This window comes from Branchiostoma lanceolatum, chromosome 2 (assembly GCF_035083965.1).
Source record: "Branchiostoma lanceolatum isolate klBraLanc5 chromosome 2, klBraLanc5.hap2, whole genome shotgun sequence".
Lineage (NCBI taxonomy): Eukaryota > Metazoa > Chordata > Leptocardii > Amphioxiformes > Branchiostomatidae > Branchiostoma > Branchiostoma lanceolatum.
In genome coordinates, this window is record NC_089723.1 from 35,860,910 (window position 1) to 35,885,511 (window position 24,602).

At 45.3% G+C, this 24,602-nt stretch overlaps 5 protein-coding genes across 5 annotated transcripts in view; 1 reads left to right on the forward strand and 4 right to left on the reverse strand.

Moving 5' to 3' along the window:
- The window catches only part of LOC136428866 (annexin-B12-like), a 40,853-nt gene that overhangs the window by 5,502 nt on the left and 10,749 nt on the right, over positions 1-24,602 (forward strand). The window contains exons 4-6 of the mRNA XM_066418676.1: positions 24-194; positions 1,104-1,137; positions 1,378-1,460. Of these exons, the coding sequence (XP_066274773.1) occupies positions 24-194; positions 1,104-1,137; positions 1,378-1,460 (288 nt within the window). The remainder of the gene's footprint in view (positions 1-23; positions 195-1,103; positions 1,138-1,377; positions 1,461-24,602) is intronic.
- On the reverse strand, positions 2,208-4,279 carry LOC136428868 (uncharacterized). The gene is made up of 2 exons (XM_066418678.1): positions 4,013-4,279; positions 2,208-3,560 (listed from the first exon to the last, which is right to left on the reverse strand). The coding sequence occupies exon 2, from the start codon at positions 3,558-3,560 to the stop codon at positions 2,814-2,816; it is 747 nt and encodes a 248-aa protein (XP_066274775.1). The 5' UTR covers positions 4,013-4,279; the 3' UTR covers positions 2,208-2,813.
- Positions 5,150-7,525, reverse strand: LOC136428871 (uncharacterized). Its single transcript, XM_066418680.1, has 2 exons — positions 7,072-7,525; positions 5,150-6,284 (listed from the first exon to the last, which is right to left on the reverse strand). Exon 2 carries the CDS (start codon positions 6,282-6,284, stop codon positions 5,538-5,540), a length of 747 nt encoding a protein of 248 aa, XP_066274777.1. The 5' UTR covers positions 7,072-7,525; the 3' UTR covers positions 5,150-5,537.
- Positions 8,606-10,764, reverse strand: LOC136428867 (uncharacterized). The gene is made up of 2 exons (XM_066418677.1): positions 10,530-10,764; positions 8,606-9,352 (listed from the first exon to the last, which is right to left on the reverse strand). The coding sequence occupies exons 1-2, from the start codon at positions 10,641-10,643 to the stop codon at positions 8,606-8,608; spliced, it is 861 nt and encodes a 286-aa protein (XP_066274774.1). The 5' UTR covers positions 10,644-10,764.
- LOC136426426 (uncharacterized) lies at positions 12,064-14,636 on the reverse strand. The gene is made up of 2 exons (XM_066415091.1): positions 13,982-14,636; positions 12,064-12,804 (listed from the first exon to the last, which is right to left on the reverse strand). Exons 1-2 carry the CDS (start codon positions 14,093-14,095, stop codon positions 12,064-12,066), a joined length of 855 nt encoding a protein of 284 aa, XP_066271188.1. The 5' UTR covers positions 14,096-14,636.

Here is a 24,602-nt window from a genome sequence, read left to right on the forward strand (position 1 = left end):
CACTGTTTTGTTATGTATTGCAGGACTTGCTTGAGCGTCTGAAAGGTGAACTGAAGGGTGACTTCGAGGAAACGGTGCTGGCGCTGATGACGCCCCCTGTCGAGTATCAGGCGCGCTGCCTGAAGGCCGCCATGGAAGGGGCCGGGACGAGCGAGGACGTTCTGATCGAGATCATGTGTACCAAGAACAACGAGGTAAAATGCGTTTAAGGGGAGATAAACTTAAAGTTGCAAAGGCTATTGGAGATTTCTCACTACACGAAATGGTCTCGGATCCTGACGTACCCGGACAGGAGAACACGGAGATCCGGAACCTCAGATCCGTAAGAATCCAGACGGATACGGGGCCGTATTGTACTAAAACAAATTTGACTAAAACAACTAAAATCTATCTGAATTAACCTGCATGTGCAAGTTGTATACCACATCAGTGTACCACTTGCATATGTAGTTCAATGTAGGTCATTTTGAGTTGTTTAAGTACAATATGTCCCCAGTAACCGTCTGGATTCTTACGGATCTGAGGTTCCGGATCTCCGAGTTCTCCTGTCCGGATACGTCAGGATCCGAGGCCATTTCGTGCAGTGTCTTCTTTCACAACCAGTAAATATCACCTGCTGACGTTTCGGTGTCTGTCAGACACCTTCTTAAAACGCCTATGGGGGGATTTCGAGGAAGTTTCCGACGAATTCGAGGGAAGGGACGAGCTAGTGGGCTTTGAATTCAGAAATTAATTCAAAACCCATGCTCAGTAAAGCCAGCTTTGAAAAGCCATATATTCATACTGCTTGGGAAATGTAACAACCTGACGTGACATAATTTAATCATCAGGCGAGAAGCCGTCAGCATGAAGCGAGTTTCAAACGGTGGGAGAGCCCTGACCTATATGAAGGACCTTGAGGGTATATTCAGCATAGGTCGACATTGAAAATTCAAAATTGGTCTTAAAATCAGGCGAGGGTGTTATAGAATGAATTCGCTTGACAATAATCTCTCTGACACATAAATTAAGGGCCGAAATATAGTGAAGAGACTCTAAAGTCATCGAAACGCTACAAACTTCACTTTTTAATACCACTTTTCTGTTTTTGTTGTTTCTGACAGGAGATAGAAGAACTGAAGGCTGCCTACAGTGAATGTAAGTTTAACAATTTCTTCTGTCATACAACAGATAAAACGTCGGCCTGTACTTAGCTTGTACGAGCATAGATGTACAATAAAGATATTTCATTTATTCAATAACCTACCAATAGCAAGATAACACACAATTAAGGACCGAGAAACAGCATGTCCTCTCACACACGAGCAAAAATGACCATTAAATATCAAACGTGTATTCCCTAAAATCTACTAGGATATTAAACCTTTCTTTTTGTAGTGTATGACGGTAACAGCCTGGAAGATGATATCGAAAATGAGACGAGTGGTCACTTCAAGCGTCTGCTGGTGTCGCTCTGCAATGTAAGTCTCTTACTATATGACAGTTGATGTGTGCAACTGTTGATGACTATTGTGTTTGTGTGTATACATGTATGTATGTATGTTTATGTTTGTGTGCGTGTCCGGAATGATACCCTAAGAACATATAAATGGGTTGTCATGACATTTGGTATGTATGTAGGTGTTCACGAAGGTCAAGGTCAATTTTGCCCCCCCCCCCCCTGCAGATGGTGACAGATCTTGGTACTGCAGCAGAACTTCCTGTTTTTGTATCTTCTAATTCTCTCCTGGACATGCATTGGTCTTGATTTTTTTATGTAATAGGGAATGTGTCTTGGTCTAGGCTCTCTAGCAGCTTACTTTGGAACTGCAGAGGCATGTATTCTTTCAATGAGGATAACATTAGAGAGAGCCACATTGGTGATTACACCGTGACACGCCAGTGACTACCAGACCTCTTCAAGGCCAAACGAGATGGTCATGCAGTAATTGTACGATCTATATTTGGCGGATTTCTATCATATGTACATGCCTCCTGAATAAGACTGATTTTAGTCTCTACCTTAAACGAGAACCCGCTTTATATAATGCCCTAATGCTCCATGCCTAGCTCTATGGAACATGGCACCGCGTGTTATAAAAGAGCGCGCCGCTTCCGGGTTCGCCCAGTTGTGCTCTGGACGCCGTGAGAGACGGACGCACGGAAAAAGTGCTCCCGCAAGTCCGTTGTCAAGTTTACATCGAGATAAAGCGACAAATGGCCACGACTCACCAATTACGCAGCAATTTATTATCAGCTGTGGATTATCAATCTAGCACATTTATCTATTCCAAAGTAATGTTTCTAGTAGCCTGATTAAGTTTCTCCTCTAGCAGTCCAGGTAATAGACAGTGCCGAACAGTGAAGATTATCAATGAATGAACATATTTGCCCAGCCCATATGGGCTTGTAAGACACCAATATGATACATGATACATACATCGAGATGACGGAGGTACAGAATAAAGAAATCAAGTAGGTTCAAAGATGGTTGAAGAGACATGTATAAATAGATATAATATACAGTTGAACAGAATGGCATATATATATATATATATATATAATACGTATAAACGTGAAGTTTATGTTTCTCTATACCGCAAGTACACCTTACCGACACCATTTTCACCTTTGTTTGACTCTAGATAGGAATTCTCTATTCCAACTTCATGCCCGAAGGCTCACTGCAAATGGATTAAAACAAACGATAACATGTATAGAAAAGAATAAAACCAACTTAATATCAAACCGTTTTATCATGACAATAGTGAAACCGTAGCATGGCAACGATAGCAAACTTCATATGCATATATATGTAATGCCTTAAATACGTTTTACAGAATCATCTCGAGCTCGAAAGGCTCAACATCTTCGTATTGATTCTTTTCAAGGGAGAATGTAAGATATTTACACTTTTCGGGGGTTATTTTCTTCAACACCAACAGTGCGTTCAAGACGACCAGGACACACACGGTTTTGCCATCTAAAACGGAGTTCTGATAGAAGGTGAAAACCCACAACTGAATGGGGATGTGTGCCGCTAGTGTCCACCGGAACTTGCGTAGAAAGACCAGCTCGACAGACACAGTAAACAGCACGTAGATCGCGAGTAGAACCAGGTCCAGGGACGACACGACGTCCGGCCCGACGCCGAAGCCCTGCGCGAGCAGAGCGGTGGCGAGCGTCGCGGTCTGGACGTAGTTCCAGCTCAGGTTGAAGGCCGCACCGTTCTCGACCAGCAGGGCATAACACATGCGGTGGCTGGCGGACATTTTGCCGACTCGTTCCTCACGCATGTTGTGGACCAGGAACAGTAATATGCACAGCAAGCCCTGATTAAGAACCTTCATAGAAACTATAGCCGGGCGGTCGAAAGGAAAGCACGCTATCGGGCCTTCCGTGAGCGCGCTCAGACCCATAACTGTGAGGAGGTGACCAAACGCGTTGCCACTGTCGTTCCACAGGTCTCTCTGCGTGGCAACAAACCAGTACAGTAGAGACAACGCCTTCCAGGTTATGCAGATAGTGTTGGGAAAACTTAGCATGGTCAAGAACAAGGCGGCGTCAAACTCAGAAGTCATCTGTGGACGTGAGAAGAAATGAGAAGAGTTCATTAAGACGGGAACAAGTATGTGTTGTTCGAAATAAACAGCAGGCTAGATATTCTGCTCAAATTATAGACAACAGATTATAGCTAGCGAACTGCCTGAAGGCATAACGCAGCCATTTTGTACATTGAAGGAACAGCTTTTAACGTTACAAAGTCAACCGCATCCGCCAGCGTACTGTGCTAGTTAGGTATAGCTGGCTACTCTATTCTTGGTCACACTACATACTTACATTAGTAGTGTTGCGGTAGCATAATGACAGGGTATTTTGTGTTCGAATCCTGACATGCCCCGTTGACGTTGTAGCCTTGGGAAAGGCGCTTCACACGGATTTCTTTACTTCACTCAGGTGGAAACGAGTACCTAGGTTCGGTTAGGAAAGTCCCACGGATAGGACAGGTAAACAAACGAACAAAAAAACGTACCTTTGTCCGATTTTGGTCCGATTATGAAAACTGACACCAGCGCAGGAGGATCACCGTGACACGCAGCTGTAACGAGAAAGACAAACCTAGGTTTGCGCGAAGGTTAGAGGTCATGACTAGTCGGACAGGTTGGAACCGTCACACCCGTCAGGTCACCATTCTCTCGGTCACAGTAATGAAAACAATGAAAACCAGGGCGGTACCATGATCATGCCGTACTGCTGTACTACAAGTTTGAGATATGTCGATAATAGACCATTCCCGTCGAACACCATATCCAGCATAAAGAACCCCCTCTTCTATATTGAACACCTCCGAGGGCATTTTAACTCTTCGAAAAATCAGTGCAAAAATTCAGCTGTCTTGAGACAGACAAAACGTATTGCCGTCAATCTTTGTAGACCGTCGGATCTATTTGGCATGCATGGCCTGACCCTAAAACTTGTTAAAAAGAAAAAAGAATCTTACGACACACGTGACTGCCTTGGCGAGCCGGTATGTTTCAAGCTGGCCGGTTTTACCTGGGGTTTATGATAACTGCATCGGCGGAAATGCTCGAGTGAATACACTGTTGCACGCTACTGTCTACCAGGCCGATCCTGTCGAACACCCAATCGAGCATATAGAACCCCCTGTTCTATTTCGAAAACCTCCATTTTTGTCCGTCAGGGCTGTTTTTGACGGACGTGTTTGAAATGGAACAGGCGAAGGTGTTCGAAATACAACAAATGGCGTGGCTTTGGGGTCGGTCTATTTAATTAGGCCATTAGACGAGTTAGTCCGACATCAATAATGTGCTCTTCACCTACCCTGTTATTATCTACGGCCTCGGAGAAGTCTGGTGGAGACTCAGGTTTAGGCTCCCTGTCAGCTTACTCTGTAACTGCAGGGATTTTAAAAAATATTTCAAGGAGGATAACATTAGAAAGAGCCACATCGGTGATCACATCGTGGCACGGTAATGTCTGCCAGTCTTCTCCAAGATCTGACGATTTAGTCCGCCAGCAATTTTACGCTATATTTTTGGCGGATATCTATGATATGCATATGCCCTCCTGAAAAAGTCTGACTAATTTTAGCCTCTAGCTTAACAAGTTAACATCGAGAAAAGGCGAAAAATGACAAAACCTCGCCAATTGCGCATCAATTTATTATCAGCTGTTGATAAGTTTCCCTAGCACATTTATTTCTTCAAAAGTAGTGTTTCTGTTAGCCTGATTAAGTCGCTCTTCTAGCATCCACCTGCCGGACAGTGAAGTTTGTGTTTCTCCATGTCACAAGTACACCTTACCGACACCATTATCAGACTATCACCTTTGTTTGACTCTCAATATAAATTCTTTGTTCGAACTTCATGCCCGAAGGCTGACTGCAAATTGATCAAAATAATAGATCTAGTTTAACATGTATAGAAAAAAACTAATCCGATATCAAACCGTTGTATTATGACAATAGTGATCGTAGCATGACAAAGATAACCACCTTTATATGCATATGACATCTTAAAACCGTATTATCACATTATCTAGACCTCGAGCTCCAAAGGCTGTTGCTCAACATCTTTATCTTGATTCTTTTCAAGGGAGAATGTAAGAAATTTACACTTTTCTGAGGTTATTTTCTTCAACACCAACAGCGCGTTCAAGACGAATAGGACACACACGGTTTTGCCATCTAGAACGGAGTTCTGATAGAAGGTTAAAACCCACAGCTGAATGGGGATGTGTGCCGCTAGTGTCCACCGGAACTTGCGTAGAAAGACCAACTCCAAGGACACGGTGAACAGCACGCAGATCGCGAGTAGAATCAGGTCCAGGGACAACAGGACGTCCGGCCCGACGCCGAAGCCCTGCGTGAGCAGAGCGGTGGTTAGCGTCGCGGTCTGGACGTAGTTCCAGCTCAGGCTGAAGGCCGCACCGTTCTCGACCAGCAGAGCGTAACACATGCGGTGGCTGGCGGACATTTTGCCGACTCGTTCCTCACGCATGTTGTGGACCAGGAACAGTAATATGCACAGCAAGCCCTGGTTGAGAACTTTCATGGTGACCACAGCCGGGCGGTTGAAGGGAAAGTACGCTATCGGGCCTTCCGTGAGCGCGCTCAGACCAACAACTGTGAGGAGGTGACCAAACACGTTGCCACTGTCGTTCCACAGGTCTCTCTGCGTGGCAACAAACCAATACAGTAGAGACAACGCCTTCCAGGTTATGCAGATAGTGTTGGGAAAACTCAGCATTGTCAAGAACAAGGCGGCGTCAAACTCAGAAGTCATCTGTGCACGTGAGAAGAAATGAGAAGAGTTTATTAAGACGGGAACAAGTATGTGTTGTTCGAAATAAACAGCAGGCTAGATATTCTGCTCAAATTATAGACAACAGATTATAGCTAGCGAAGGGGTGTCCCTGTGGTGTAGTGGCCTGCGCCTTTTTCTCTCACCACATCTGGTTCCAATTACTTGGATCAGAAGGCCCAGGTTCAAGCCCCGGGTAGGACATCTCTGGACAAGAGGCGCATTGAGTCATACCAAAGACGTTATAAAAATGGTACGTACTTGTGAAACAGTATGGAAGTTAAACACACTTCACTGCCAGTGGACTAGCCCCCTGCTACAGTGATTGCACAACAGTGTGGCCCAGGGCTATGAAACGGAGATGGGCACCGCCCTATACATCAATAATGGTGTGGGAGGATTTTAACTAAATAGCTAGCGAACTGCCTGAAGGCATAACGCAGCCATTTTGTACATTGAAGGAACAGCTTTTAACGTTACAAAGTCAACCGCATCCGCCAGCGTACTGTGCTAGTTAGGTATAGCTGGCTACTATAGCCTACTACTACTCTATTCTTGGTCACACTACATACTTACATTAGTAGTGTTGCGGTAGCATAATGACAGGGTATTTTGTGTTCGAATCCTGACATGCCCCGTTGACGTTGTAGCCTTGGGAAAGGCGCTTCACACGAATTTCTTTACTTCACTCAGGTGGAAACGAGTACCTAGGTTCGGTTAGGAAAGTCCCACGGATAGGACAAGTAAACAAACGAACAAAAAAACGTACCTTTGTCCGATTTTGGTCCGGTTATGAAAACTGACACCAGCGCAGGAGGATCACCGTGACACGCAGCTGTAACGAGAAAGACAAACCTAGGTTTGTAGCGAAGGTTAGAGGTCATGACTAGTCGGACAGGTTGGAACCGTCACACCCGTCAGGTCACCAGTCTCTCGGTCACAGAAATGAAAACAATGAAAACCAGGGCGGTACCATGATCATGCCGTACTGCTGTACTACAAGTTTGAGATATGTCGATAATAGACCATTCCCGTCGAACACCATATCGAGCATAAAGAACCCCTCTTCTATATGGAACACCTCCGAGGGCATTTTAACTCTTCGAAAAATCAGTGCAAAAATTCAGCTGTCTTGAGACAGACAAAACGAATTGCCGTAAATCTTTGTAGACCGTCGGATCTATTTGGCATGCATGGCCTGACCCTAAAACTTGTTAAAAAGAAAAAAGAATCTTACGACACACGTGACTGCCTTGGCTAGCCGGTTTTTTTTCTAGCTGGCCGGTTTTACCTGGGGTTTATGATTACTGCATCGGCGGGGATGCTCGAGTGAATACACTGTGGCGCGCTACTGTCTACCAGGCCGATCCTGTCAAACACCCAATCGAGCATATAGAACCCCCTGTTCTATTTCGAATACCTCCATTTTTGTCCGTCGGGGGCTGTTTTTGACGGACGTGTTTGAAATAGAACAGGCGAAGGTGTTCGAAATACAACAAATGGCGTTGCTTTGGGGTCGGTCTATTTAATTAGGCCATTAGACGAGTTAGTCCGACATCAATCATGTGCTCTTCACCTACCCTGTTATTATCTACGGCATCGGAGAAGTCTGGTGGAGACTCAGGTTTAGGCTCCCTGTCAGCTTACTCTGTAACTGCAGGGATTTTTAAAAATATTTCAAGGAGGATAACATTAGAAAGAGCCACATCGGTGATCACATCGTGGCACGGTAATGTCTGCCAGTCCTCTCCAAGGTCTGACGATTTAGTCCGCCAGCAATTTTACGCTATATTTTTGGCGGATATCTATGATATGCATATGCCCTCCTGAAAAAGTCCGACTAATTTTAGCCTCTAGCTTAACAAGTTAACATCGAGAAAAGGCGAAAAATGACAAAAACTCGCCAATTACGCATCAATTTATTATCAGCTGTTGATAAGTTTCCCTAGCACATTTATTTCTTCAAAAGTAGTGTTTCTGTTAGCCTGATTAAGTCGCTCTTCTAGCATCCACCTGCCAGACAGTGAAGTTTGTGTTTCTCCATGTCACAAGTACACCTTACCGACACCATTATCAGACTATCACCTTTGTTTGACTCTCAATATAAATTCTTTGTTCCAACTTCATGCCCGAAGGCTGACTGCAAATTGATCAAAATAATAGATCTAATTAAACATGTATAGAAAAAAACTAATCCGATATCAAACCGTTGTATTATGACAATAGTGATCGTAGCATGACAAAGATATTAAAGATAACCACCTTTATATGCATATGACAACTTAAATCCGTTTTACCATTATCTAGACCTCGAGCTCCAAAGGCTGTTGCTCAACATCTTTATCTTGATTCTTTTCAAGAGAGAATGTAAGATATTTACACTTTTCGGGGGTTATTTTCTTCAACACCAACAGTGCGTTCAAGACGAATAGGACACACACGGTTTTGCCATCTAAAACGGAGTGTTGATAGAAGCTAGAAACCCACAGCTGAATGGGGATGTGTGCCGCTAGTGTCCACCGGAACTTGCGCAGGAACACCAACTCGACAGACACAGTAAACAGCACGCAGATCGCGAGTAGAATCAGGTCCAGGGACAACAGGACGTCCGGCCCGACGCCGAAGCCCTGCGTGAGCAGAGCGGTGGTTAGCGTCGCGGTCTGGACGTAGTTCCAGCTCAGGCTGAAGGCCGCACCGTTCTCGACCAGCAGGGCGTAACACATGCGGTGACAGGCGGACATTTTGCCGACTCGTTCCTCACGCATGTTGTGGACTAGGAACAGTAATATGCACAGCAAGCCCTGATTAAGAACCTTCATGGAAACTATAGCCGGGCGGTCGAAAGGAAAGCACGCTATCGGGCCTTCCGTGAGCGCGCTCAGACCCATAACTGTGAGGAGGTGACCAAACGCGTTGCCACTGTCGTTCCACAGCCCTCTCTGCGTGGCCAGAAACCAGTACAGCAGAAACAACAGCTTCCACATTACGCAGATAGTGTTGGGAAAACTTAGCACGGTCACGAACAACGCGTCGACAAACTCAGAAGTCATCTGTAGATGTGCAAAGGGAGAAGATCTGATTAAGGACTTGTTCTTCAAAATAAACAGCCGGCTAAGCATTCTGTTAATATAGACAACAGAGAACAGTTTGTTTGTATCACCCCTAATAGACCGATCCTGTCGAACTCCATATCGAACGTATAGAACCCCCTGTTCTATTTAGAACACCTCCGTCAAAAAAACAGCGCTGGTAGGACAGAAATGGCACCGGTGTAAATCAGATTGCGAATATCTGTGACAGGTTTTCCACTGTATTGGTTGCATGCAGCCTCAGGACATGCGTCCGCTAGCGAAAGTTTCGCCTCTTTCGTTACTGCTGTGTGATACTGGTTGATTTGAAAGTGAACAGGGAAGTAAAAGAAGGGCATTTTAATTCTTAGTTACTAAAGATCACGCAGCTGTTATGCAAACAGCCAATACAGTGGGAACCCTGTCACAGATATACGTACCCTATTTACGTTACGCGTGCATCGGATGTTTGTCAAAAACCGGACGCTGATGCCAACAGACTATGTTATGCTATGCAGCGCCTACCGCTTCAACATTGACCGAAAAAATTACGCTCTCAGGCGCAACTACATCTACCCCCTCCTCAAACAACTCTACTCGATGGATACAGATTTCAACAAAGAAGCCACAGCATCTTTATTTGGCCCGCTCTGAAAGGGTCTCAGAGCCACAAGCTAAACCGAATTCAGTGGCATTCAATTGACAACCTAGCTGCGGTGGCCATTTTTGTGTCAGTCAAACCTGTTTTTGACGGAGGGCAGGGGGAGTTGCTTTGGTATCGGTCTTATTATATAACTGGACAACCGCCTCAAGGCGTAACATGTCCATTTTGTACAGTGGAGAAAGAACATGCGTTTGTACAAAGTCAACCGCATCCGCCAGCGTACTGTACTAGCTAGACAGCTGGCTATTCTATTCTTGGTCACACCACAAACGTACATTAGCGGCATTGCGATAGCATAATGGCAGGGTATCTTGTGTTTGTGTTATTTATGCCCCGTTGTCGTTGTGCCCCTGGGAGAGGCACTTCACACGAATTTCTTTACTTCACTCACTGGTGGAAACGAGTACCTAGGTTCGGTTGGGAAAGTGCCACGGATAGGACAAACAAACAAACAAACAAACAGACGAACGAATGAACGAACCAACAAAAACGTACCTTTGTTCGATTTCGGTCCGATAATGAAAGCTGACACCGGCGCAGGAGGATCACCGTGACACGCAGCTGTAACGAGAGAGACAAACTCAGGTGTGATTGAAGGTCGGAGTTCATGACTAGTCGGACAGGTTGGAACCGTCACCAGGTCACCAGTCTCTCGGTCACAGAAATGAAAACAATGAAAATCAGGGCGGTACCATGATCATGCCGTACTGCTGTACTATAAGTTTGAGATATGTCGATAATAGACCATTCCCGTCGAACACCATATCGAGCATAAAGAACCCCTCTTCTATATGGAACACCTCCGAGGGCATTTTAACACTTCGAAAAATCAGTGCAAAAATTCAACTGTCTTGAGACAGACAAACCGAATTGCCGTTAATCTTTGTAGACCGTCGGATCTATTTGGCATGCATGGCCTGACACTAAAACTTGTTAAAAATAAAAAAAAGAATTTTACGACACACGTGACTGCCTTGGCGAGCCGGTATGTTTCAATGCAGTTTTACCTGCAGGCTGGGGTTTATGATTACTGCATCGGCGGAGATGCTCGAGTGAATACACTGTGGCACGCTACTGTCTACCAGGCCGATCCTGTCGTACACCCAATCGAGCATATAGAACCCCCTGTTCTATTTCGAATACCTCCATTTTTGTCCGTCGGGGGCTGTTTTTGACGGACGTGTTTGAAATAAAACAGGCGAAGGTGTTCGAAATAGAACAAGGGGCGTGGCTTTGGGATCGGTCTACTAGCCTAAGGCCAGTAGACGAGTTAGTCCGACATCAATCATGTGCTCTTCACCTACCCTGTTATTATCTACGGCCTCGGAGAAGTCTGGTGGAGACTCAGGTTTAGGCTCCCTGTCAGCTTACTCTGTAACTGCAGGGATTTTAAAAAATATTTCAAGGAGGATAACATTAGAAAGAGCCACATTGGTGATCACATCGTGGCACGGTTAAGTCTGCCAGTCTTCTCCAAGGTCTGACGATTTAGTCCGCCAGCAATTTTACGCTATATTTTTGGCGGATATCTATGATATGCATATGCCCTCCTGAAAAAGTCCGACTAATTTTAGCCTCTAGCTTAACAAGTTAACATCGAGAAAAGGCGAAAAATGACAAAAACTCGCCAATTACGCATCAATTTATTATCAGCTGTTGATAAGTTTCCCTAGCACATTTATTTCTTCAAAAGTAGTGTTTCTGTTAGCCTGATTAAGTCGCTCTTCTAGCATCCACCTGCCGGACAGTGAAGTTTGTGTTTCTCCATGTCACAAGTACACCTTACCGACACCATTATCAGACTATCACCTTTGTTTGACTCTCAATATAAATTCTTTGTTCCAACTTCATGCCGGAAGGCTGACTGCAAATTGATCAAAATAATAGATCTAGTTAAACATGTATAGAAAAAAACTAATCCGATATCAAACCGTTGTATTATGACAATAGTGATCGTAGCATGACAAAGATATTAAAGATAACCACCTTTATATGTATATGACATCTTAAATCCGTTTTACCACATTATCTAGACCTCGAGCTCCAAAGGCTGTTGCTCAACATCTTTATCTTGATTCCTTTCAAGGGAGAATGTAAGAAATTTACACTTTTCCGATGTTATTTTCTTCAACACCAACAGCGCGTTCAAGACGAATAGGACACACACGGTTTTGCCATCTAGAACGGAGTTCTGATAGAAGGTTAAAACCCACAGCTGAATAGGGATATGTGCCGCTAGTGTCCACCGGAACTTGCGCAGGAACACCAGCTCGACGGACACAGTAAACAGCACGCAGATCGCGAGTAGAACCAGGTCCAGGGACGACACGACGTCCGGCCCGACGCCGAAGCCCTGCGAAGCGGTGGCGAGCGTCGCGGTCTGGACATAGTTCCAGCTCAGGTTGAAGGCCGCACCGTTTTCGACCAGCAGGGCGTAACACATGCGGTGGCTGGCGGACATTTTGCAGGTTCGCTCCTCACGCATGTTGTGGACCAGGAACAGTAATATGCACAGCAAGCCCTGATTGAGAACCTTCATGGCGACCACAGCCGGGCGGTTAAAAGGAAAGTACGCTATCGGGCCTTCCGTGAGCGCGCTCAGACCCATAACTGTGAGGAGGTGACCAAACGCGTTGCCACTGTCGTTCCACAGCCCTCTCTGCGTGGCCAGAAACCAGTACAGCAGAGACAACAGCTTCCACATTACGCAGATAGTGTTGGGAAAACTCAGCACGGTCACGAACAACGCGTCGACAAACTCAGAAGTCATCTGTAGATGTGCAAAGGGAGAAGATCTGATTAAGGACTTGTTCTTCAAAATAAACAGCCGGCTAAGCATTCTGTTAATATAGACAACAGAGAACAGTTTGTTTGTATCACCCCTAATAGACCGATCCTGTCGAACTCCATATCGAACGTATAGAACCCCCTGTTCTATTTAGAACACCTCCGTCAAAAAAACAGCGCTGGTAGGACAGAAATGGCACCGGTGTAAATCAGATTGCGAATATCTGTGACAGGTTTTCCACTGTATTGGTTGCATGCAGCCTCAGGACATGCGTCCGCTAGCGAAAGTTTCGCCTCTTTCGTTACTGCTGTGTGATACTGGTTGATTTGAAAGTGAACAGGGAAGTAAAAGAAGGGCATTTTAATTCTTAGTTACTAAAGATCACGCAGCTGTTATGCAAACAGCCAATACAGTGGGAACCCTGTCACAGATATACGTACCCTATTTACGTTACGCGTGCATCGGATGTTTGTCAAAAACCGGACGCTGATGCCAACAGACTATGTTATGCTATGCAGCGCCTACCGCTTCAACATTGACCGAAAAAATTACGCTCTCAGGCGCAACTACATCTACCCCCTCCTCAAACAACTCTACTCGATGGATACAGATTTCAACAAAGAAGCCACAGCATCTTTATTTGGCCCGCTCTGAAAGGGTCTCAGAGCCACAAGCTAAACCGAATTCAGTGGCATTCAATTGACAACCTAGCTGCGGTGGCCATTTTTGTGTCAGTCAAACCTGTTTTTGACGGAGGGCAGGGGGAGTTGCTTTGGTATCGGTCTTATTATATAACTGGACAACCGCCTCAAGGCGTAACATGTCCATTTTGTACAGTGGAGAAAGAACATGCGTTTGTACAAAGTCAACCGCATCCGCCAGCGTACTGTACTAGCTAGACAGCTGGCTATTCTATTCTTGGTCACACCACAAACGTACATTAGCGGCATTGCGATAGCATAATGGCAGGGTATCTTGTGTTTGTGTTATTTATGCCCCGTTGTCGTTGTGCCCTTGGGAGAGGCACTTCACACGAATTTCTTTACTTCACTCACTGGTGGAAACGAGTACCTAGGTTCGGTTGGGAAAGTGCCACGGATAGGACAAACAAACAAACAAACAAACAGACGAACGAATGAACGAACCAACAAAAACGTACCTTTGTTCGATTTCGGTCCGATAATGAAAGCTGACACCGGCGCAGGAGGATCACCGTGACACGCAGCTGTAACGAGAGAGACAAACTCAGGTGTGATTGAAGGTCGGAGTTCATGACTAGTCGGACAGGTTGGAACCGTCACCAGGTCACCAGTCTCTCGGTCACAGAAATGAAAACAATGAAAATCAGGGCGGTACCATGATCATGCCGTACTGCTGTACTATAAGTTTGAGATATGTCGATAATAGACCATTCCCGTCGAACACCATATCGAGCATAAAGAACCCCTCTTCTATATGGAACACCTCCGAGGGCATTTTAACACTTCGAAAAATCAGTGCAAAAATTCAACTGTCTTGAGACAGACAAACCGAATTGCCGTAAATCTTTGTAGACCGTCGGATCTATTTGGCATGCATGGCCTGACACTAAAACTTGTTAAAAATAAAAAAAGAATTTTACGACACACGTGACTGCCTTGGCGAGCCGGTATGTTTCAATGCGGTTTTACCTGCAGGCTGGGGTTTATGATTACTGCATCGGCGGAGATGCTCGAGTGAATACACTGTTGCACGCTACTGTCTACCAGGCCGATCCTGTCGTACACCCAATCGAGCATATAGAACCCCCTGTTCTATTTCGAATACCTCCATTTTTGTCCGTCGGGGGCTGTTTTTGACGGACGTGTTTGAAATAAAACAGGCGAAGGTGTTCGAAATAGAACAAGGGGCGTGGCTTTGGGATCGGTCTACTAGCCTAAGGCCAGTAGACGAGTTAGTCCGACATCAATCATGTGCTCTTCACCTACCCTGTTATTATCTACGGCCTCGGAGAAGTCTGGTGGAGACTCAGGTTTAGGCTCCCTGTCAGCTTACTCTGTAACTGCAGGGATTTTAAAAAATATTTCAAGGAGGATAACATTAGAAAGAGCCACATTGGTGATCACATCGTGGCACGGTTAAGTCTGCCAGTCTTCTCCAAGGTCTGACGATTTAGTCCGCCAGCAATTTTACGCTATATTTTTGGCGGATATCTATGATATGCATATGCCCTCCTGAAAAAGTCCGACTAATTTTAGCCTCTAGCTTAACAAGTTAACATCGAGAAAAGGCGAAAAATGACAAAAACTCGCCAATTACGCATCAATTTATTATCAGCTGTTGATAAGTTTCCCTAGCACATTTATTTCTTCAAAAGTAGTGTTTCTGTTAGCCTGATTAAGTCGCTCTTCTAGCATCCACCTGCCGGACAGTGAAGTTTGTGTTTCTCCATGTCACAAGTACACCTTACCGACACCATTATCAGACTATCACCTTTGTTTGACTCTCAATATAAATTCTTTGTTCCAACTTCATGCCGGAAGGCTGACTGCAAATTGATCAAAATAATAGATCTAGTTAAACATGTATAGAAAAAAAAACTAATCCGATATCAAACCGTTGTATTATGACAATAGTGATCGTAGCATGACAAAGATATTAAAGATAACCACCTTTATATGTATATGACATCTTAAATCCGTTTTACCACATTATCTAGACCTCGAGCTCCAAAGGCTGTTGCTCAACATCTTTATCTTGATTCCTTTCAAGGGAGAATGTAAGAAATTTACACTTTTCCGATGTTATTTTCTTCAACACCAACAGCGCGTTCAAGACGAATAGGACACACACGGTTTTGCCATCTAGAACGGAGTTCTGATAGAAGGTTAAAACCCACAGCTGAATAGGGATATGTGCCGCTAGTGTCCACCGGAACTTGCGCAGGAACACCAGCTCGACGGACACAGTAAACAGCACGCAGATCGCGAGTAGAACCAGGTCCAGGGACGACACGACGTCCGGCCCGACGCCGAAGCCCTGCGAAGCGGTGGCGAGCGTCGCGGTCTGGACATAGTTCCAGCTCAGGTTGAAGGCCGCACCGTTTTCGACCAGCAGGGCGTAACACATGCGGTGGCTGGCGGACATTTTGCAGGTTCGCTCCTCACGCATGTTGTGGACCAGGAACAGTAATATGCACAGCAAGCCCTGATTGAGAACCTTCATGGCGACCACAGCCGGGCGGTTAAAAGGAAAGTACGCTATCGGGCCTTCCGTGAGCGCGCTCAGACCCATAACTGTGAGGAGGTGACCAAACGCGTTGCCACTGTCGTTCCACAGCCCTCTCTGCGTGGCCAGAAACCAGTACAGCAGAGACAACAGCTTCCACATTACGCAGATAGTGTTGGGAAAACTTAGCACGGTCACGAACAACGCGTCGACAAACTCAGAAGTCATCTGTAGATGTGCAAAGGGAGAAGATCTGATTAAGGACTTGTTCTTCAAAATAAACAGCCGGCTAAGCATTCTGTTAATATAGACAACAGAGAACATTTTGTTTGTATCACCCCTAATAGACCGATCCTGTCGAACTCCATATCGAACGTATAGAACCCCCTGTTCTATTTAGAACACCTCCGTCAAAAAAACAGCGCTGGTAGGACAGAAATGGCACCGGTGTAAATCAGATTGCGAATATCTGTGACAGGTTTTCCACTGTATTGGTTGCATGCAGCCTCAGGACATGCGTCCGCTAGCGAAAGTTTCGCCTCTTTCGTTACTGCTGTGTGATACTGGTTGATTTGAAAGTGAACAGGGAAGTAAAAGAAGGGCATTTTAATTCTTAGTTACTAAAGATCATGCAGCTGTTATGCAAACAGCCAATACAGTGGGAACCCTGTCACAGATATACGTACCCTATTTACGTTACGCGTGCATCGGATGTTTGTCAAAAACCGGACGCTGATGCCAACAGACTATGTTATGCTATGCAGCGCCTACCGCTTCAACATTGACCGAAAAAATTACGCTCTCAGGCGCAACTACATCTACCCCCTCCTCAAACAACTCTACTCGATGGATACAGATTTCAACAAAGAAGCCACAGCATCTTTATTTGGCCCGCTCTGAAAGGGTCTCAGAGCCACAAGCTAAACCGAATTCAGTGGCATTCAATTGACAACCTAGCTGCGGTGGCCATTTTTGTGTCAGTCAAACCTGTTTTTGACGGAGGGCAGGGGGAGTTGCTTTGGTATCGGTCTTATTATATAACTGGACAACCGCCTCAAGGCGTAACATGTCCATTTTGTACAGTGGAGAAAGAACATGCGTTTGTACAAAGTCAACCGCATCCGCCAGCGTACTGTACTAGCTAGACAGCTGGCTATTCTATTCTTGGTCACACCACAAACGTACATTAGCGGCATTGCGATAGCATAATGGCAGGGTATCTTGTGTTTGTGTTATTTATGCCCCGTTGTCGTTGTGCCCCTGGGAGAGGCACTTCACACGAATTTCTTTACTTCACTCACTGGTGGAAACGAGTACCTAGGTTCGGTTGGGAAAGTGCCACGGATAGGACAAACAAACAAACAAACAAACAGACGAACGAATGAACGAACCAACAAAAACGTACCTTTGTTCGATTTCGGTCCGATAATGAAAGCTGACACCGGCGCAGGAGGATCACCGTGACACGCAGCTGTAACGAGAGAGACAAACTCAGGTGTGATTGAAGGTCGGAGTTCATGACTAGTCGGACAGGTTGGAACCGTCACCAGGTCACCAGTCTCTCGGTCACAGAAATGAAAACAATGAAAATCAGGGCGGTACCATGATCATGCCGTACTGCTGTACTATAAGTTTGAGATATGTCGATAATAGACCATTCCCGTCGAACACCATATCGAGCATAAAGAACCCCTCTTCTATATGGAACACCTCCGAGGGCATTTTAACACTTCGAAAAATCAGTGCAAAAATTCAACTGTCTTGAGACAGACAAACCGAATTGCCGTAAATCTTTGTAGACCGTCGGATCTATTTGGCATGCATGGCCTGACACTAAAACTTGTTAAAAATAAAAAAAGAATTTTACGACACACGTGACTGCCTTGGCGAGCCGGTATGTTTCAATGCGGTTTTACCTGCAGGCTGGGGTTTATGATTACTGCATCGGCGGAGATGCTCGAGTGAATACACTGTTGCACGCTACTGTCTACCAGGCCGATCCTGTCGTACACCCAATCGAGCATATAGAACCCCCTGTTCTATTTCGAATACCTCCATTTTTGTCCGTCGGGGGCTGTTTTTGACGGACGTGTTTGAAATAAAACAGGCGAAGGTGTTCGAAATAGAACAAGGGGCGTGGCTTTGGGATCGGTCTACTAGCCTAAGGCCAGTAGACGAGTTAGTCCGACATCAATCATGTGCTCTTCACCTACCCTGTTATTATCTACGGCCTCGGAGAAGTCTGGTGGAGACTCAGGTTTAGGCTCCCTGTCAGCTTACTCTGTAACTGCAGGGATTTTAAAAAATATTTCAAGGAGGATAACATTAGAAAGAGCCACATTGGTGATCACATCGTGGCACGGTTAAGTCTGCCAGTCTTCTCCAAGGTCTGACGATTTAGTCCGCCAGCAATTTTACGCTATATTTTTGGCGGATATCTATGATATGCATATGCCCTCCTGAAAAAGTCCGACTAATTTTAGCCTCTAGCTTAACAAGTTAACATCGAGAAAAGGCGAAAAATGACAAAAACTCGCCAATTACGCATCAATTTATTATCAGCTGTTGATAAGTTTCCCTAGCACATTTATTTCTTCAAAAGTAGTGTTTCTGTTAGCCTGATTAAGTCGCTCTTCTAGCATCCACCTGCCGGACAGTGAAGTTTGTGTTTCTCCATGTCACAAGTACACCTTACCGACACCATTATCAGACTATCACCTTTGTTTGACTCTCAATATAAATTCTTTGTTCCAACTTCATGCCGGAAGGCTGACTGCAAATTGATCAAAATAATAGATCTAGTTAAACATGTATAGAAAAAAAAACTAATCCGATATCAAACCGTTGTATTATGACAATAGTGATCGTAGCATGACAAAGATATTAAAGATAACCACCTTTATATGTATATGACATCTTAAATCCGTTTTACCACATTATCTAGACCTCGAGCTCCAAAGGCTGTTGCTCAACATCTTTATCTTGATTCCTTTCAAGGGAGAATGTAAGAAATTTACACTTTTCCGATGTTATTTTCTTCAACACCAACAGCGCGTTCAAGACGAATAGGACACACACGGTTTTGCCATCTAGAACGGAGTTCTGATAGAAGGTTAAAACCCACAGCTGAATAGGGATATGTGCCGCTAGTGTCCACCGGAACTTGCGCAGGAACACCAGCTCGACGGACACAGTAAACAGCACGCAGATCGCGAGTAGAACCAGGTCCAGGGACGACACGACGTCCGGCCCGACGCCGAAGCCCTGCGAAGCGGTGGCGAGCGTCGCGGTCTGGACATAGTTCCAGCTCAGGTTGAAGGCCGCACCGTTTTCGACCAGCAGGGCGTAACACATGCGGTGGCTGGCGGACATTTTGCAGGTTCGCTCCTCACGCATGTTGTGGACCAGGAACAGTAATATGCACAGCAAGCCCTGATTGAGAACCTTCATGGCGACCACAGCCGGGCGGTTAAAAGGAAAGTACGCTATCGGGCCTTCCGTGAGCGCGCTCAGACCCATAACTGTGAGGAGGTGACCAAACGCGTTGCCACTGTCGTTCCACAGCCCTCTCTGCGTGGCCAGAAACCAGTACAGCAGAGACAACAGCTTCCACATTACGCAGATAGTGTTGGGAAAACTTAGCACGGTCACGAACAACGCGTCGACAAACTCAGAAGTCATCTGTAGATGTGCAAAGGGAGAAGATCTGATTAAGGACTTGTTCTTCAAAATAAACAGCCGGCTAAGCATTCTGTTAATATAGACAACAGAGAACATTTTGTTTGTATCACCCCTAATAGACCGATCCTGTCGAACTCCATATCGAACGTATAGAACCCCCTGTTCTATTTAGAACACCTCCGTCAAAAAAACAGCGCTGGTAGGACAGAAATGGCACCGGTGTAAATCAGATTGCGAATATCTGTGACAGGTTTTCCACTGTATTGGTTGCATGCAGCCTCAGGACATGCGTCCGCTAGCGAAAGTTTCGCCTCTTTCGTTACTGCTGTGTGATACTGGTTGATTTGAAAGTGAACAGGGAAGTAAAAGAAGGGCATTTTAATTCTTAGTTACTAAAGATCATGCAGCTGTTATGCAAACAGCCAATACAGTGGGAACCCTGTCACAGATATACGTACCCTATTTACGTTACGCGTGCATCGGATGTTTGTCAAAAACCGGACGCTGATGCCAACAGACTATGTTATGCTATGCAGCGCCTACCGCTTCAACATTGACCGAAAAAATTACGCTCTCAGGCGCAACTACATCTACCCCCTCCTCAAACAACTCTACTCGATGGATACAGATTTCAACAAAGAAGCCACAGCATCTTTATTTGGCCCGCTCTGAAAGGGTCTCAGAGCCACAAGCTAAACCGAATTCAGTGGCATTCAATTGACAACCTAGCTGCGGTGGCCATTTTTGTGTCAGTCAAACCTGTTTTTGACGGAGGGCAGGGGGAGTTGCTTTGGTATCGGTCTTATTATATAACTGGACAACCGCCTCAAGGCGTAACATGTCCATTTTGTACAGTGGAGAAAGAACATGCGTTTGTACAAAGTCAACCGCATCCGCCAGCGTACTGTACTAGCTAGACAGCTGGCTATTCTATTCTTGGTCACACCACAAACGTACATTAGCGGCATTGCGATAGCATAATGGCAGGGTATCTTGTGTTTGTGTTATTTATGCCCCGTTGTCGTTGTGCCCCTGGGAGAGGCACTTCACACGAATTTCTTTACTTCACTCACTGGTGGAAACGAGTACCTAGGTTCGGTTGGGAAAGTGCCACGGATAGGACAAACAAACAAACAAACAAACAGACGAACGAATGAACGAACCAACAAAAACGTACCTTTGTTCGATTTCGGTCCGATAATGAAAGCTGACACCGGCGCAGGAGGATCACCGTGACACGCAGCTGTAACGAGAGAGACAAACTCAGGTGTGATTGAAGGTCGGAGTTCATGACTAGTCGGACAGGTTGGAACCGTCACCAGGTCACCAGTCTCTCGGTCACAGAAATGAAAACAATGAAAATCAGGGCGGTACCATGATCATGCCGTACTGCTGTACTATAAGTTTGAGATATGTCGATAATAGACCATTCCCGTCGAACACCATATCGAGCATAAAGAACCCCTCTTCTATATGGAACACCTCCGAGGGCATTTTAACACTTCGAAAAATCAGTGCAAAAATTCAACTGTCTTGAGACAGACAAACCGAATTGCCGTAAATCTTTGTAGACCGTCGGATCTATTTGGCATGCATGGCCTGACACTAAAACTTGTTAAAAATAAAAAAAGAATTTTACGACACACGTGACTGCCTTGGCGAGCCGGTATGTTTCAATGCGGTTTTACCTGCAGGCTGGGGTTTATGATTACTGCATCGGCGGAGATGCTCGAGTGAATACACTGTTGCACGCTACTGTCTACCAGGCCGATCCTGTCGTACACCCAATCGAGCATATAGAACCCCCTGTTCTATTTCGAATACCTCCATTTTTGTCCGTCGGGGGCTGTTTTTGACGGACGTGTTTGAAATAAAACAGGCGAAGGTGTTCGAAATAGAACAAGGGGCGTGGCTTTGGGATCGGTCTACTAGCCTAAGGCCAGTAGACGAGTTAGTCCGACATCAATCATGTGCTCTTCACCTACCCTGTTATTATCTACGGCCTCGGAGAAGTCTGGTGGAGACTCAGGTTTAGGCTCCCTGTCAGCTTACTCTGTAACTGCAGGGATTTTAAAAAATATTTCAAGGAGGATAACATTAGAAAGAGCCACATTGGTGATCACATCGTGGCACGGTTAAGTCTGCCAGTCTTCTCCAAGGTCTGACGATTTAGTCCGCCAGCAATTTTACGCTATATTTTTGGCGGATATCTATGATATGCATATGCCCTCCTGAAAAAGTCCGACTAATTTTAGCCTCTAGCTTAACAAGTTAACATCGAGAAAAGGCGAAAAATGACAAAAACTCGCCAATTACGCATCAATTTATTATCAGCTGTTGATAAGTTTCCCTAGCACATTTATTTCTTCAAAAGTAGTGTTTCTGTTAGCCTGATTAAGTCGCTCTTCTAGCATCCACCTGCCGGACAGTGAAGTTTGTGTTTCTCCATGTCACAAGTACACCTTACCGACACCATTATCAGACTATCACCTTTGTTTGACTCTCAATATAAATTCTTTGTTCCAACTTCATGCCGGAAGGCTGACTGCAAATTGATCAAAATAATAGATCTAGTTAAACATGTATAGAAAAAAAAACTAATCCGATATCAAACCGTTGTATTATGACAATAGTGATCGTAGCATGACAAAGATATTAAAGATAACCACCTTTATATGTATATGACATCTTAAATCCGTTTTACCACATTATCTAGACCTCGAGCTCCAAAGGCTGTTGCTCAACATCTTTATCTTGATTCCTTTCAAGGGAGAATGTAAGAAATTTACACTTTTCCGATGTTATTTTCTTCAACACCAACAGCGCGTTCAAGACGAATAGGACACACACGGTTTTGCCATCTAGAACGGAGTTCTGATAGAAGGTTAAAACCCACAGCTGAATAGGGATATGTGCCGCTAGTGTCCACCGGAACTTGCGCAGGAACACCAGCTCGACGGACACAGTAAACAGCACGCAGATCGCGAGTAGAACCAGGTCCAGGGACGACACGACGTCCGGCCCGACGCCGAAGCCCTGCGAAGCGGTGGCGAGCGTCGCGGTCTGGACATAGTTCCAGCTCAGGTTGAAGGCCGCACCGTTTTCGACCAGCAGGGCGTAACACATGCGGTGGCTGGCGGACATTTTGCAGGTTCGCTCCTCACGCATGTTGTGGACCAGGAACAGTAATATGCACAGCAAGCCCTGATTGAGAACCTTCATGGCGACCACAGCCGGGCGGTTAAAAGGAAAGTACGCTATCGGGCCTTCCGTGAGCGCGCTCAGACCCATAACTGTGAGGAGGTGACCAAACGCGTTGCCACTGTCGTTCCACAGCCCTCTCTGCGTGGCCAGAAACCAGTACAGCAGAGACAACAGCTTCCACATTACGCAGATAGTGTTGGGAAAACTTAGCACGGTCACGAACAACGCGTCGACAAACTCAGAAGTCATCTGTAGATGTGCAAAGGGAGAAGATCTGATTAAGGACTTGTTCTTCAAAATAAACAGCCGGCTAAGCATTCTGTTAATATAGACAACAGAGAACATTTTGTTTGTATCACCCCTAATAGACCGATCCTGTCGAACTCCATATCGAACGTATAGAACCCCCTGTTCTATTTAGAACACCTCCGTCAAAAAAACAGCGCTGGTAGGACAGAAATGGCACCGGTGTAAATCAGATTGCGAATATCTGTGACAGGTTTTCCACTGTATTGGTTGCATGCAGCCTCAGGACATGCGTCCGCTAGCGAAAGTTTCGCCTCTTTCGTTACTGCTGTGTGATACTGGTTGATTTGAAAGTGAACAGGGAAGTAAAAGAAGGGCATTTTAATTCTTAGTTACTAAAGATCATGCAGCTGTTATGCAAACAGCCAATACAGTGGGAACCCTGTCACAGATATACGTACCCTATTTACGTTACGCGTGCATCGGATGTTTGTCAAAAACCGGACGCTGATGCCAACAGACTATGTTATGCTATGCAGCGCCTACCGCTTCAACATTGACCGAAAAAATTACGCTCTCAGGCGCAACTACATCTACCCCCTCCTCAAACAACTCTACTCGATGGATACAGATTTCAACAAAGAAGCCACAGCATCTTTATTTGGCCCGCTCTGAAAGGGTTTCAGAGCCACAAGCTAAACCGAATTCAGTGGCATTCAATTGACAACCTAGCTGCGGTGGCCATTTTTGTGTCAGTCAAACCTGTTTTTGACGGAGGGCAGGGGGAGTTGCTTTGGTATCGGTCTTATTATATAACTGGACAACCGCCTCAAGTCGTAACATGTCCATTTTGTACAGTGGAGAAAGAACATGCGTTTGTACAAAGTCAACCGCATCCGCCAGCGTACTGTATTAGCTAGGCAGCTGGCTACTCTATTCTTGGTCACACCACAAACGTACATTAGCGGCATTGCGATAGCATAATGGCAGGGTATCTTGTGTTTGTGTTATTTATGCCCCGTTGTCGTTGTGCCCCTGGGAGAGGCACTTCACACGAATTTCTTTACTTCACTCAGGTGGAAACGAGTACCTAGGTTCGGTTAGGAAAGTGCCACGGATAGGACAAACAAACAAACAAACAAACAGACGAACGAATGAACGAACGAACCAACAAAAACGTACCTTTGTTCGATTTCGGGGCTGTTTTTGACGGACGTGTTTGAAATAGAACAGGCGAAGGTGTTCGAAATACAACAAATGGCGTGGCTTTGGGGTCGGTCTATTTAATTAGGACATTAGACGAGTTAGTCCGACATCAATCATGTGCTCTTCACCTACCCTGTTATTATCTACTGCCTCGGAGAAGTCTGGTGGAGACTCAGGTTTAGGCTCCCTCTCAGCTTACTCTGTAACTGCAGGGATTTTAAAAAATATTTCAAGGA

Bases quoted from the DNA above. Each gene is read 5' to 3' on its own strand.
- LOC136428871 (XM_066418680.1), bottom strand. From the start codon at position 6,284: ATGACTTCTGAGTTTGACGCCGCCTTGTTCTTGACAATGCTGAGTTTT.
- LOC136428868 (XM_066418678.1), bottom strand. From the start codon at position 3,560: ATGACTTCTGAGTTTGACGCCGCCTTGTTCTTGACCATGCTAAGTTTT.
- LOC136426426 (XM_066415091.1), bottom strand. From the start codon at position 14,095: ATGAACTCCGACCTTCAATCACACCTGAGTTTGTCTCTCTCGTTACAG. The intron at 12,805-13,981 runs GTACGTTTTTGT...GCACATCTACAG, and splicing joins CGGACCGAAATCGAACAAAG to ATGACTTCTGAGTTTGTCGA.
- LOC136428867 (XM_066418677.1), bottom strand. From the start codon at position 10,643: ATGAACTCCGACCTTCAATCACACCTGAGTTTGTCTCTCTCGTTACAG. The intron at 9,353-10,529 runs GTACGTTTTTGT...GCACATCTACAG, and splicing joins CGGACCGAAATCGAACAAAG to ATGACTTCTGAGTTTGTCGA.